A 15,423-nucleotide genomic window follows, 5' to 3' on the forward strand; every position below is an offset into this window, starting at 1 on the left:
GGAATAGAGTGAAGTGGAGGATAAATGTGTGGCTGAGGGATTGGAGCAGGGGACAGGGATTCAGATTTCTAGATCATTGGGACCTCCTTTGGGGCAGGTGTGACCTGTACAAAAAGGACAGGTTGTACTTGAATCCCAGGGGGACCAATATCCTGGCGGGGAGGTTTGCTAAGGCTACTGGGGAGAGTTTAAACTAGAATTGTTGGGGGGTGGGAACCGAATTGAAGAGACTGGGGAAGAGGCAGTTGGCTCACAAATAGAGAAAGCTTGGAGACAGTGTGTGAGGGAGGATAGGCAGATGATAAAGAAGAGACGCGCTCAGACTGATGGTTTGAGATGCAGCTATTTTTACGCAAGGAGTGTTGTGAACAAAGTGGATGAGCTTAGAGCGTGGATCAATACTTGGAGCTATGATGTGGTGGCCATTACAGAGACTGGGATGGCTCAGGGACAGGAATGGTTACTTCAGGTGCTGTTTTAGAGAGTTTCAGAAAGGACAGGGAGGGAGGCAAAAGAGGTGGGGGTGTGGCACTGTTGATCAGATATAGTATTACAGCTGTAGAAAAGGTGAACGTAATGGAGGGATTGTCTACGGAGTCTCTGTGGGTGGAAATCAGGAACAGGAAGGGGTCCATAACTTTACTGGGTGTTTTTTTTAATAGGCCACCCAATAATTACATGGATATCAAGGAGCAGACAGGGAAACAGATCTTGGAAAGGCGTAATAATAACAGAGTTGTCATGATGGGAGATTTTAATTTCCCAAACATCGATTGGCATTTCCCCTAGAGGGGTTTAAATTGAGTGGAGTTGTTAGGTGTATTCAGGAAGGTTCATTGACACAATAGTAGATAAGGCCACAAGAGGAGAGGCTGTACTTGATCTGGTATTGGGAAATGAACCCGGTCAGGTGTCAGATCTCTCATTGGGAGAGCATTTTGGAGATAGTGATCATAATTCTATTTCCTTTATCATAGCATTGGAGAGAGATAGGAACAGACAAGTTAGAAAAGGGTTTAATTGGTAAGGGGAATTATGAGGCTATCAGGCAGGAAATTGGAAGCTTAAATTAGGAACAGATGTTCTCAGGGAAAGGTTTCGGAAGAAACGTGGCAAATGTTCAGGGGATAAATGTGTGGAGTTCTGTAAAGGTACGTTCCAATGGGACAGGGAAGTTATGGTAGGGTACGGGAACCATGGTATACAAAGGCTGTAATAAATCTAGTCAAGAAGAAAAGAAAAGCTTACAAAAGGTTCAGAGAGCTCGGTAATGTTAGAGTTCTAGAAGATTATAAGGCTGTCAGGAAGGAGCTTAAGAAGGAAATTAGGAGAGCCAGAAGGGGCTGTAAGAAGGCCTTGGTGGGCAGGATTAAGGAAAACCCCAAGGCATTCTACAAGTATGTGAAGAGCAAGAGGATAAGACGTGAAAGAATAGGACCTATCAAGTGTGACAGTAGGAAAGTGTGTATGGAACCGGAGGAAACAGAAGAGGTACTTAATGAATACTTTACTTCAGTATTCACTATGTAAAAGGATCTTGGTGACTGTAGTGATGACTTGCAGCAGACTGAAAAGCTTGAGCATGTAGATATTAAGAAAGAAGATGTGCTGGAGCTTTTGGAAAGCATCAAGTTGGATAAGTCACCAGGACTGGATGAGGTGTACCCCAGGCTACTGTGGCAGGTGAGGGAGGAGATGGCTGAGCTTCTGGTGATGATCTTTGCATTATCAATGGGGATGGGAGAGGTTCCGGTGGATTGGAGGGTTGTGGATGTTGTACCTTTATTCAAGAAAGGGAGTAGAGATAGCCCAGGAAATTATAGACCAGTGTGTCTTACTTCAGTGGTTGGTAAGTTGATGGAGAAGATCCTGAGAGGCAGGATTTATGAACACTTAGAGAGGTATAATCTGATTAGGAGTAGTCAGCATGACTTTGTCAAGGGCAGGTCGTGCCTTACAAGCCTGATTGAATTTTTTGAGGATGTGACTAAACACATTGATGAAGGAAGAGCAGTAGATGTAGTGTATATGGATTTCAGCAAGGCATTTGATAAGGTACCCCATGCAAGGCTTATTGAGAAAGTAAGAAGGCATGGGATCCAAAGGGACATTGCTTTGTGGATCCAGAACTGGCTTGCCCACAGAAGGCAAAGAATGGTTGTAGATGGGTCATATTCTGCATGGAGGTCGGTGACCAGTGGTGTGCCTCAGGGATCTGTTCTGGGACCCTCACTGTTCATGATTTTTATAAATGACCTGGATGAGGAGGTGGAGGGTTGGGTTATGACTTTGCTGATGACACGAAGGTTGGAGGTGTTGTGGATAGTGTGGAGGGCTGTCAGAGGCTACAGCTGGACATTGATAGGATGCAAAACTGGGCTGAGAAGTGGCAGATGGAGTTCAACCCAGATAAATGTGAAGTAGTTCATTTTGGTAAGTCAAATATGATGTCAAATACTCTTGGCAGTGTGGACAATCAGAGGAATCTTGGGGTCCGAGTCCATAGGATGCTCAAAGCAGCTGCGCATGTTGACTCTGTGGTTAAGAAGGCATACAGTGCATTGGCCTTCATCAATCGTGGGATTGAGTTTAAGAGCCGAGAGATAACGTTGCAGCTATATAGGACCCTGGTCAGACCCCACTTGGAGTACTGTGCTCAGTTCTGGTCACCTCACTACAGGAAGGATGCGGAAGCCATAGAAAGGGTGTAGAGGAGATTTACAAGGATGTTGCCTGGATTGGAGAGCATGCCTTATGAGAATAGGTTCAGCGAACTTGGCCTTTACTCCTTCAAGCGATGGAGGATGAGAGGTGACCTGATAGAGGTGTATAAGATGATGAGAGGCATTGATCATGTGAATAGTTTGAGGCTTTTTCCCAGGGCTGAAATGGTTGCCACAAGAGGACACAGGTTTAAGGTGCTGGGGAGTAGGTACAGAGGAAATGTCAGGGGTAAGTTGTTTTTTTTAACGCAGAGAGTGGTGAGCGCTTGGAATGGGCTGCCGGCAATGGTGGTGGAGGTGGATACGATAGGGTCTTTTAAGTGACTTTTTGATAGGTGCATGGAGCTTAGAAAAATAGAGGACTATGGGTAACCCTAGTCATTTCTAAGGTAGGGACATGTTCGACACAACTTCGTGGGCCAAAGGGCCTGTATTGTGCTGTAGGGTTTCTATGTTTCTATGAAACCATGCTGACTATGGCCTATTTTATCATGTGCCTCTAAGTTCCCCTAGACCTCATCCTTAATAATCATCTCCGACATCTTACCCAACACTGGGGTCAGACTAACTGGTCTATAGTTTCTTCTTGAAGAATAAAGCGACATTTGCAATTTGGCAGTGGAAAGGCATTTCAGAGAGCTAGGTAGAGAGCTGAGGCAGGGACTTGGAGAAGAACTCACCATATTGAACCTTGGCCAGGTTCATCTAGACTGTTTGACAACTAAGTACAATCAGTAGATTTTGGAAGTTTATTGGGTCCAATTTGACACTGCATTGTAAATCTTTGAGTTGTTTGAACTAATTGTGATTAATAAAGTATACTTGCTCCATAAAATCACCATCCAGCGTACTTGATCAGGTGTTACATCAAAATTGGCAACACGAGAGGCTTGAAGTTTCTTCACAACTCTCCAAAACTGTGAAGTGGTGGTGATGAAGGTTGGGTGAACATCAAGCAGAGCAATGTTGCATGCTGAGCAAGTCTTATTATATATTGGGAAACTCATCTCCTCAGCAGACATACTGTGACCTTCTACATCTTGAACATGGCTTCACACGTAGTCATGGGAAGAGGATATTCAGCCCACCATGTCCATACTGACCCATTTGTGTTAATACCAAATTCTAGCACTTGGCTGCTAGCTTTCTATTCCTAGGTGGTTCTTTTCCTCACCTAGATATCTCTTAAATCTGTCAGTGACTCTTTTTCCACCACTCTCTCAGGCAGTGTGTTCCAGATACTCACCTCTCTCTGGGTGAGATAGGTCCCCCTCCAATTCCCTCTAAATTTCCTACCCTTATCCTAAATTCTTATGAGCCTTGAGCATGGGGTAAGGATTGAAAAGTACCGAGGCACATGAGCAAATGAAAAGAAGCCATTGTATAGTGGAGCAGCCATTTTGGAATGGCTGCTGTGAGAGTGGCCAGTGTTTGAGTGCTAAGTCCTGATGGTTCGACTTGTGAAGTTTCAGCAAGGAGGGTGCAGGGGTACAGGTAAGGACTGGTCAGGATTCTTTAATCCTACTTTTCCTAACCTATTCAATCTTTTCTTATAAATCAGGTCCTTCAGTCCTGGTAACATCCTTGCAAATTTTCTCTGTACTCATTCAACATTATTTACATCTTTTCTCTAGGCAGGTTACCAAAACTGCACACAATACTCCAAAAGGAAGTACAGCACGTTTGAATGTGAGCTCCTCAGTGTCTATCCGACTGTCCACCATTTTTGTTTTCTTCTAGAGGGCAACCATATCACAGCATTCATTGACCACAAACTTCTCATCCACACATGGCCAAAGTATCAGACCCTTGGTCTGCACGGCGGCAATGCCATTTGGCCTACATAGCAGAGTTCCCAGCTGATAGCATATCAAGGGAAAAAAAATAACACCATAGCTGATTATCTCTCAAGGCCAGCCATTAAGGCCACACACACATAAGCGATGACTGTGAGCATGGCAGTTTACCAAGCTACTGACCCAGAGATCCAGGCTTACTGAACAGCATCTCAGGCCTGTGGTTGACTGACATTGAGTTCAGGGAAGCTGGTGTTTCTCTCCTGTGTGACGCCTCAACTGGTTGCCCTCGCCCCACAGTGGCCACAAACCGGAGATGGACTGTTTTTATCTCCATTCAGGCTCTTCTGCATTGGGCCAGAAGGCTTCAATGAAACTGGCCACACTGAATTTTGTTTAGCACGGCCTAAGGAAGGACGTGCATGATTGGAGTACAGCCTGTGTTGAGTTCTAGTGGGTAAAAATTAGCTGTCATGTTTGGGCACCATTGGCACCTTTTGAGATCTGAGCAATGTGTTCACCATGTCAATATGGACCTGGTTGGTCCTCTTCTTCCCTCCCACAGTTTCATGCATCTCCTTACGTGGTAGACCATGTCAAAAGGTAGCTAGAGATCGTCCCTCTAGCGTCGATGATGGTCGCCAGCATGTGCTGGGTGTGCTTCAGTGCCTAGATTGCTCAATTTGGCATCCGATTTGATATTTCCTCCGACCTTATTCCCGATTCACATCAAACCTATGAGCTTAGATGGCCCAGAACTTTGGGTGATACACCATGGCGTAACACCACAGTCCAATAGTCTATGCGAGTGGTTTCACTGCTCCTTAAAGACTGATCTGAGGGCTTCCCTGATAGATGAGTGTTGGCATGATTGCCTCCCGTGGGTCCTGTTGGAGCTCACAACAACTTGAAAAGAGACCCAGTCAATCACTGCTGAGATGGTACATGGGCAGCCATTACAAGTGCCAGGTGATTTTATTCCTGACGCCCTGCTCACCTGGATGTCCTTTCAACAGCGTTCCACTCTCCTCAGTAAATTCAATCCTTTCACCTATTCCTCCTATCATGGCGTACAACACGCTTGGTTTCCTGTTGACCTACATTCTGTCTTGTTTGTTTTCGTTTGACATAAGGCTCACATCATCCCCTTAGGCCCCCTTCCAATAGTCCGTTCTGTGCTTTGGAAGGAAGGGGAAAGGCACTTATCATACATAGAAGGGATAAACCAGAATGTATTCTGGTAGATTGTCTTAAACTGGCCCACCAAGATTTGGAGGATTCTGCTACCCAGCCATCACTTCATGACCATGAGTGTGTCAACACCCCTCTGGATAAGCCGGTGGCACCTGCTGTTCCTCCACCCAAGGAACATAGGACCTGAGCTCTGGCAGGCTCACAATGCCAGTTTTGGTGAATTCTGGCGGGGGGGGGGGGGCTGTGTAGGGTAATGTAATGGGTGGAAACATACATAATTTACAACCACCGACATTGAGTTGGGATTCACTTTAAGTGGCTGGTCTGACATGACGATGTAATTATGTGAGGCTTTTTTAAAATCACTCTTTATGTTCTGTGTTTGGAGGTCAATAAAGCAGTTGTTACAATTTCTCTTAAAGTTAAAGTTCCTCTGCTGGTTTATTTACAAGGTGACCGATAGGATTGAAGAAGGAAAGGTGATAGATGCTGTCTACAAGAACTTTAGCCAAGCCTTTGAGAAACTCTGACATGGCAAGCTGGTCCGGAAAGTGAAATGATCTGAACTCCAGGGTGAATCAATTGTATACGAAGTTACCTTGGTGGTAGGAGTTAGTGGAGGGCTATTTTTCAGACTGGAGGCTTGTGACTAATGCTGTGCCATAGGGACTGGTTGTGGGTCCTCTGTTTTTGGTCAACCATATAAATGATTTGGATAAGATCGCAGTTAGCACAGTTGGTAAGTTTGCAGATGACACCAAAATTAGTTGTACAGTGGAGGATGAAGAAGGTTATATGAAACTAGAGCAAGATCTAAATCAAAGGGGAAGGTGGACTAAGGAAGAGTGGATGGAAATTAATTTGACAAGCGCTAAGTGTTGCAGTTTAAAAGAAATTTAGACAGATAGATGGACAGGAAATGTCTAGAGGGATGTGGACCGACTGCAGACATACGGGACTTGCTTTGGTAGACACTTTGGTCCACATGGTCGAGTTGCATCAAAAGGTCTACTTCCATGCTGATAGTCCTGGCCAGTAAAGGCAGTTGACAGTAGCACATATGAAGAGAACATTTGTTTTTACAAAAAGGACCACTGCTGGCATTAACTTCATTTAGCACAATGAGACAGGAGCCTAACCAGGTAAATACTGGCACAAGAGTCAAACATGATGGGGCAGATACCCAAAAAATGCAAAGGATTAGATGTTAAGCAGAGTGTGAGAGGTGAGGGGACTGGAAGGACAAGTGCAAGGGAAGACAGCCGAGAACTAGTGGATGTATGGACGACACAGACATCTTTAAACTCTTTGACTCTGTGGTCAGATAGCCATGTTGAAATACAGCTCTGCTGTAAGGAGCAGGTGCACCTTCTGCCCCAGGCACTCAGGTTTCTGCAGTTGATGGAAATCTTGAACAACAAACACAAAATGCTAGAGGAACTCAACAGGTCAGGCAGCATCTGTGGAGGAAATAAGGCCTGAAGTGTCTTGGCCTGAACCATTGACTGTGTATTTCCCCCCACAGGTGCTGCCTGACCTGCTGAGGTGTGTGACTGTGTCTGTCTCTGTCCCAGCTGGATCCATGATGGAGCACATTGTTGACAGGTTCTCTTTAAATATCAAAGCTCTTGCCCATCCAAAATGTATATCCTGATTTATGTCAACTCCAGACCAGCAATCACCAGTCCTGGACTCAGTGTATTTTTACAACAACGTCTGACAAAAGTGTGAAGAGATCCCTGTTACCATGGATCACACGGACTGTTCGGCTTTGGAAAGTGTGCAGAGACAGTTTCTAAATGTGTGAAAAACTGCAAGTAAAGGGTCACGTTGCTCTGTTCAGATAAATGATTTTAATTTCTAAGGCTGCAACATTGTGATTAAAATCTATATTTCCAGATAGATAAGACAATATTTGTGTATTATCAGTCGCTTAATACTGGTGCACAGAATTTCAAAACATAACATGTTATACTTAATGATCTCAATCTTTCTGACCACACAAGAAGATAAAGTGCACAAAGTCTAACCATATTCTATGCAATTATTTTCATCAAATGCCCCACTATCAACATCAGGTGTCACCAAAGGCCATAGATCTAAAAGAACAGCATGTCTACAAGAACAGGCCAGAGGCTGTGTATCCAAGTAACCCATCTCCTGGTGCCCAAAGTTTTCGCAGCTGCAGCAGGAAAGGAGTACGAGAGAGTGATACTTGGATGAGCAGAGCTCCAGCAAGCAACAGAGAGGCTGAAGTAATTCAGGGGAAGGCTTAAACAGCACCCGCTCTGCCACCCTACCCAGTGAGAAGACCCGCAGCTATCGTCTGTCCTTTTGACAAGAAGTAAATTCCCAGCTCGTGACCTCCTCCAGCCTTGGAAAATGAGATCAACAAACACACGGAAGCCATGTTGCTCAGCCAGCTGCCCTATATATCTCAAATTTTATGTCCGAAAAGGAACCTTTTGGCCCATCGAGTCTATGCCAGCTCTCACCTTTTTTCCCATCAGTCTCATTACCCCACATTTCCCTACCGCTTCTTCTCTCCCATAGATATTGTTATTTGGTGAAGCAAATGGTTACACACCAGTTTAATCTTCAATAGTCCTTCACTGAATTTGGAAACTCTCTACATTTATCCTTTCCCACTCTCCTCATTTCCCTGTATCCCTACAATTTGCTTTGTCACACATACAACCCCTTTAACCTGTATTAAAGGGTAACTTACAGCAGTCCATTATTGTGGCAAATGTCTTGGGTACTTGTGAGGAAACTAGAATACCCAAGAGAACCCCACACAGTCACAGGGAGAACGTGCGAGTCCCACACAGGAAACATCTGAAGTTAAGATCAGATTCGGGTCCTCAGAGCTGAGGGGCAGCAGCACTAACACTCTGCCACCATGTCCCTTGCCAGACAAATGTCAGCTCACCACTCTCAAAGACAAACGAGCAGACCTTACATTGCAAATGGCGACCACATCCTACGAATTAATGAAAAAGACAGCAACGTGCCTCAGGTTGAATCTTAATTTGATCATTGGAGCATACAATTTGTTTAGACATACATAAACGCAATCTCACATAACGAAAGTAATGGCATTATTTTAAAAAAATATAGAACCAGGTTCCCCCCAAATCTCTCTTATTAAATGCTTCTGAATCCATCCACTGTTTGAAACATCTGCTGCTGCTTCATGTCCTCTCTTTCATTCTTCAGTCCTGTAGATGGACAATGGGGATGGTGACACCAGCCAGGCAAACTCACAAGACAAAAATGGAGGAGGGAAGGGGGGGGGGGGGTTCGTTTTCCGCTGTTCCATTTGGGATAATCCTGCAAAACTGGACCACAAGCACTTTGTGGGGCAGGGGAGAGGGAGTTTACTGTCGAACTATCATCTTTCTCTGAAATAAGCACCAAATCAACAGATAAAACATCTAAGGAAGCTTCAAGGAGGTAGCATCTGTCTCTGGGACCCTCACCATTCAGAACATGCCCTCTTCTCATTGCTACCGTGAAGGCGGAAGTACAGGAGCCTGGAGGCACGCGGTGGAACTTCGTCCCTTCAGCCATTAGATCGATCCATGAACCCATGAATACTACCTCATTGTTAACTTTTTTTTGCATCATTTGCTTATTTTTGTAACTTATAAATCATTGTCTCTGCACTGTACCGCTGCCACAAAATAACAAACTTCACATTATATGTTAATAATAATAAATCTGCTTCTGATTCTGCTTAAGACTCAAAACAGAGTATGTCATATAAATATTTTACAAAGATGATTGTGTTCAAAGTAAAAAATTATTCAGATTATAGAAAAAAATTTCAGTTGTCAGGCATGTGTTAAGGCAGCAAATCACACTGTGAACTGAAAAATAGAGTAGTTCTTCCTCGCACTACAAAAAAGTGAATGATCAATCCAGAACATTAGGCATAGATTTCAAAGTGATGTATACCAGGGAAGCGCAAAGTTACCAGAGCGACAGAAAGCACTGAAACCAGCCAGATTCACCTGGGGTGAGGCAGGAATTAACAGCTAGGTATAGAACAGGTGAGGGGCTTACAGAGAACCAAGAAGAGGATCAGAACAAGAACTACTCTTTCTTGCAGAAAGGAATGTTTACAACAAAGCAACAGACTGTCCTGCTGGCATATCTTAGTATTGATCAGTGTTTCATCAGTTACTTAGGAAAACATCAACATGCAGTCGCTATATGCCTTTGAACCCGAACATGGGGGTATCAATCCTCAATCCTGTATGATGACAGCATGCTTGGACACAGTGGCCTCTCTGGGGCCAACAAAGATGCCCTTGTCTTTTTAAAATTTTCTTTTTACAATTGTAAGACAGTGCTGAATTTTAAGAACTTCAGGTACTGCAGATCTGCCCCAACAGCAGGTTGCTCGATAGTGAGGGAGCTGGAGGAGCCAGGCTTGGTGCGGACTGTGTTGCTACAGAGAGGCTTCAGTGCATGAAGCCGGGGTGAAGTCTGACAGCCAGTGATTATCTTGAGCACTTTTCTTGTGATCGCTAGACCCTGTTGGACATTGGTCCGGTTTACTGATTTATTGGTGTGACTGACAGCTGGGAAGCTGTATGACCTTGGCTGTAGCGCGCGTGGACTAGGCCTGATGCAGCTGGGTCGTCAGTTGTAGCCACCCAGGAGAGGAGACGCTGGGGGTGGTGTGGTGCAGTGACCATGCTGGATTGGAGAACACCACTCCCATCAGTGCTGCCCTCCAGTGTTCGCTCAGCAGAAGACAAGGTGGATTACGTTAGTCTGTGGACTGCTGAGCACTTCCCTTGCCAACAATCATCCATGCACCATCAAGATGCAGGACATGTTGCTCAGGGACTTGGGCTATATTGTATTTTCTACTGTGTGACTGCATGTTTACTGTTATCTTATACTGTGCTGTATGTGTCTTTTGCTGTGTATGTCTGTTGGTACCGTGTTTGGCTGTTTCATTTGACTGTATTCATGGGTATTCATATATGGTTGATCGATAATTAAATGTGAACTTGCTACACTAGTCTTCAGCTATCCTTTATCCAAAGACATTTCTGAGAGCCATTTATATATTAAGGGTGAACTTGCCTAAATCTCTCAGACAGACTAAGGAGTTCCGGAAATGTCCCACCATAGATTTGTATTTAGAATAACTGGTTTGAGGAACCATCTAGATTTCTGTCATGAAATAGCAGAAGATGAAAAATCTTGACTGTATCGTGCAAAATTATTCAGCTAAATATGATAAGTACATAGAAATAGGAACAAGAGTAGGCCAATCGGCCCCTTGAGCTAGCTTCTGCATTTACTAATGTGTCTAATCAGACTTTGTTCTCAGCTCCAGCTTCCTGCCTGTTCCCCACAATCCTCAACTTTCCAATAGTTCACCATTTGTTATTTAAAATTTTAAATGCTCATTGGATTTTTCTTGAATGCAGAATCGATGTGTCCTAAATCTGTTCAACATTCCTACAAAAGAGGCCTTTGCAACACACACAGGTAGGAGAATGGTTGCTCATTTGAGATTTGGACAAGCTCTGTATTATTTGCATTTGACATAGCCATTCTTAGCTTCATGTCCATGGTTTTACTGAGCAATTTGGTAGTTCTGCACACCTAGTTAATAAAACGCTGACATTCTTCAGAGATGTCCTACATGCTGTGTCAACAACAATGCAACAAATTGCAAAGGTGTAAATCTTCGAATGAACCACACTTCTTGTTTCAGGTGGTGAAGGTGTGTTACTTGAATGTTGATTCATCAAGAAGATCTTGGTTGTTCTTGGGGTGTGACTATCGGCCTCTAGGTGGCACTGGAGGAGCAGGAGTCGACTTGACTGATGGCTGGTTTGGACTCCTGCAAAACAAATGGAGGGTTAAAGGATAGGAGGGTTAGTGATGGAATCCCACAGCTGGAAGGTACCGACAACAGCCTAGTCTCATGTAGATGGAAAATGAAGACAAATTCAATCTATTTACCTCTCTGCCCCCTTCACCTGCTGAGTACCATGAAAACTTCCATAGTCCTGGCATCTGGCTCACTCAGACTCCAAAATAAGCAGCATTGCAGGCAATGAATGTTATTAAAATGCACAGCGATTTCTTGATCGGCTGTGTAAGAGGGTTGAAGAATGTCAAACAGCATTTAATTTGGATCTGGAAAGTCAAATCCAGTTTGGGCTTTTCCACAGTGAATGATAGGGCTCTGGGAAGTGTTGTAGAACAGAGGGACCTTGGAGCTCAGGCACGTGGTTCCCTGAAAGTGGACTAACAGATCGATGGGGTAGTGAGAAAGGCTTTTCACATAACGGCCTGTAGTCAGGGCAATGAGAAACGTAGGAGTGGGTAGATTATGTAAATACAATTGGGAGGCTGCACTTGGAATATTGTGTTTAGCTTTGGTCACACTGTTATAGGAAAAATATAATTTTATGTGCCACAGTTCCTGAGGATACATTGGATTGCATTAGGGTGGAGAGAATTTAAATGAAGCCAGTGGGGGCAGTTGGCACATTTTGCGTGCCACAGTTCATGATGAGACACTAGATTGTGCATATTTAGCCACTTGGCAAAATCCAATAAAAAAAAGTTAGCTTTTAGTGAGTGGGCCAGTGCTCAAGTGTGGAATTGAGGCTTTGGCTCATCAAGGCTTTGGTGAGCAGAGACATAGGCAGATTTTTTTTCCCCGCAAGTTATTCTTTTTTCTTTCTTGCACATTTAGAGTGGTAAGAATGCCAGGCAGTTTGTGGAATGCTCCCATTGCAGGATGTGGGAAGGCAGGGAGACCCCCGGTGTCACTGATGACTACACTTGCAAGAAGTGCATCCAGTTGCAGCTTCTAATAGACTGAATTTATGAGTTGGAGTTGGAACTAGAGGAACTCTGGATCATTCAGGAGGGTGTTGGATTGGTAGACAAGGCATACAGGGAGATAGTTACACCCAAGGTAACTGGGTGACCATCGTGGGGGGAGAGGGGTTAGACAGCCACTGTAGAGTATGCTTGTGGTTGCTCCCCTCAGCAACAGGTATACCACTTCGGATACTGTTGGCGAGAAATGATCACAGAAGTCAGGCTCAGTGGCTAAGAAGGAAAGGAGGGAGCTGCAGGGATAGGAGATTCCTTGGTTAAGATAAAGAAAGGGGGTCCAGTAACAAGAACGAGATTCTCAGATAGTATGTTGCGTCCTGCGTTCCAGGGTCAGGGATGTCTCAGATTGAGTCCAGAGTGTTCTCAGGTGGGAGGGTGAGCAGCCAGAAGCTGTGGTCCATATCAGTACCATGACATGGGTAGAAGGGGTTACATGTTCCTGCAAAGTGGGTTCAGGGAATTAGGTGCCAAGTTAAGGGACAGGACCTCCAGAGCTGTGATTTCAGGATTGCTTCTCATGCCATATGCTAGTGAGGCCAGAAACAGGAAGGGGCAGGACTGGCAGCTCAATGTTCTGGGGTTCCGATGCTTCAGATGTGATAGAGCGGGAGGGATTGTGGGGGTGGCATTACTTGTTAGGGAATATATCACAGCAGTGCTCAGACAGGACAGATTGCAAAGTTCATCAAATGAAGTATAAGAAAGGTATGACCTTGTTAAATTATAGACTACCCAACAGGACAGTAGAGAGATCAGAGACTGGTGCAAGAAACACAAGGATGTGACGGTAGGTGATTTTAATTTTCCACATATTGACTGGGACTCCCATACTGTAAACGGGCTGGATGGGAAAGAGTTTGTCAAATGTGTTCAGGAAAGTTTCTTAAATCACAATATAGAATTGAGTGTGATATTCAGAAGGTGATAGAAATTTGTGTAGGGGAACACATTGCATTAGAGATCATAATGTCATTAGTTTTAAGGTAATTATGAATAAAGATAGGACTGGTCCTCAAGATGAGATTCTTAATTGGAGAAAGGTATCTTTTTGATGTTATCAGAAAGAATCTGGCAAGTGTGGATTTGGGCGGTCTGTTTTCTGACAAAGGTGTACTTGGTAAGTGGGAGGCCTTCAAAAGTGAAATTTTGAGAGTACAGAGTTTGTATGTTCCTGTCAGAATAAAAGGCAAGGATAACAACTTCAGTGAAGCTTGATTTTCAAGAGAGATTGAGGATCTGGTTAGGAAAAAGAAGGAGGTGCATAGCAAGTATAGGCAAGTAGGAGCAAATGAAAAATGGCAGATGGAATTTAATGCAGGTGAGTGTGAGGTGTTGTACTTTGGGAGGACCAGCCAGGGTATGTCTTATGCAGTAAGCGGTAGGGCAATGAGGAGTGCAATAGAACAGAGGGATCTGGGAATACAAATCCATAAACCCTTCAAGGTGGTGTCACAGTTAGAAAGGGTTGAAAAGAAAGCTTTTGGCACATTGGCCTTCATAAATCAATGTACTGAGTACAGGAATTAGAGCGTTATGTTGAAATTGTTTAAGACATTCTTGAGACCCAATCTGGAGTATTATGTGCAGTTTTGGTCATCGACCTTCAGGAAAGATGACGATAAGATTGTCAGAGTGCAGAGAAAGTTTACAGGGATGCCGCCAGGACTGGAGAACATGAGTTATTGGGAAAGGTTGAATAGGTTAGGACTTCATTCCCTAGAACGTAGGAGAATGAGGGGAGATTTGATAGAAGTATATAGATAGGGGAAATGCAACCAGGCTTTTTCCACTGAGGCTAGGTGAGGCTACAACTACAGGTCATGGGTTAAGAGTGAAAGGTGGAATGTTTAAGGGAAACAGGAAGGGAACTTCTTCAGTCAGGTGGTGGTGAGAATGTGAAATGAGCTGCCAGTGCAAGTGGAGAATGTGGGTTTGATTTCAACACTTAAGAGAAATTTGGATAGGTACAGGGATGGGAAAGGAATGGAGGGCAAGGGTCCAGGTGCAGGTCAATGGGACTAAGCAGGTTAATAGTTCTGCATAGACTTGATGGACCAAAGTCTCTGCTTCTGTGTTGTATGACTCTGTGAACGATGTTATTAATCTGGACAGAGTGCAGTAAAGATTTACAAAGATGTTGCCAGGACTTGAGAGATTGAGCTACAGGGGGAGTTGTTACAGGCTGGGACTTTTTCCCTAGGAGCATAGGGGACTGAGAGGTGATCTTATAGAGATCTATAAGGGGCATTAGTGGGATGAATTTTTCCCAGGGTTGGGGAATCAAGGGAATAGGTTTAGTGTGAGAGGAGAAAATTTTAACATGTACCCAAGAGACAAATTTTTCACCCAAACAGTGGAACAAGTTTCTTGTGGAATGGGTTGAGACAGGCACAAAAAATAAATTTAAAGGATATTTGTTCAGATATTGAACATGGAGAGTAAAGGTTTAGTGGGACACACAGGCAAATAGGATTGGCTTGGATGGGCATCTGGGTTGGCATGGACCAGCTGGGCCAAAGGGTCTGTTACTGAGTTGCATACTCCATGACCTATTAGTTTGGAATTAGCTGCCATTCTGGAGAGTAGGCTGGGTGCATGGCCAAAGCTGGGATCAGAGTCAGGAACACGAGCAGTCAGGAAGGCGGGTGGGCGTGTGTGCAGAGCCGGGGTCTGCAGTGCTCCTGCTCCCCTTCAACTCACTAGGTTCACTGAGACATTTATTATTCAACAATATAACATGCAAAATCAGTAAAAATAAAAGTATGTTGGATGGCTAGAGTAACAGTTCAGAATAGCTGGTGTTCCAGCCCCATGAAATTCCCAAG

At 44.2% G+C, this 15,423-nt stretch overlaps 1 protein-coding gene across 3 annotated transcripts in view; it reads right to left on the bottom strand.

Moving 5' to 3' along the window:
* Window positions 1-7,547: 7,547 nt before the first annotated feature.
* pik3ap1 (phosphoinositide-3-kinase adaptor protein 1) overlaps window positions 7,548-15,423 on the bottom strand; it is a 139,194-nt gene continuing 131,318 nt past the window's right edge. For all 3 annotated transcript variants that reach the window (XM_059946228.1, XM_059946229.1, XM_059946227.1), the window contains one exon: window positions 7,548-11,585. In XM_059946228.1, the coding sequence (XP_059802211.1) occupies window positions 11,522-11,585 (64 nt within the window). In that variant the 3' untranslated portion in view covers window positions 7,548-11,521. The remainder of the gene's footprint in view (window positions 11,586-15,423) is intronic.

Source organism: Hypanus sabinus, chromosome 21 (genome assembly GCF_030144855.1).
Source record: "Hypanus sabinus isolate sHypSab1 chromosome 21, sHypSab1.hap1, whole genome shotgun sequence".
Classification (NCBI taxonomy): Eukaryota; Metazoa; Chordata; class Chondrichthyes; order Myliobatiformes; family Dasyatidae; genus Hypanus; species Hypanus sabinus.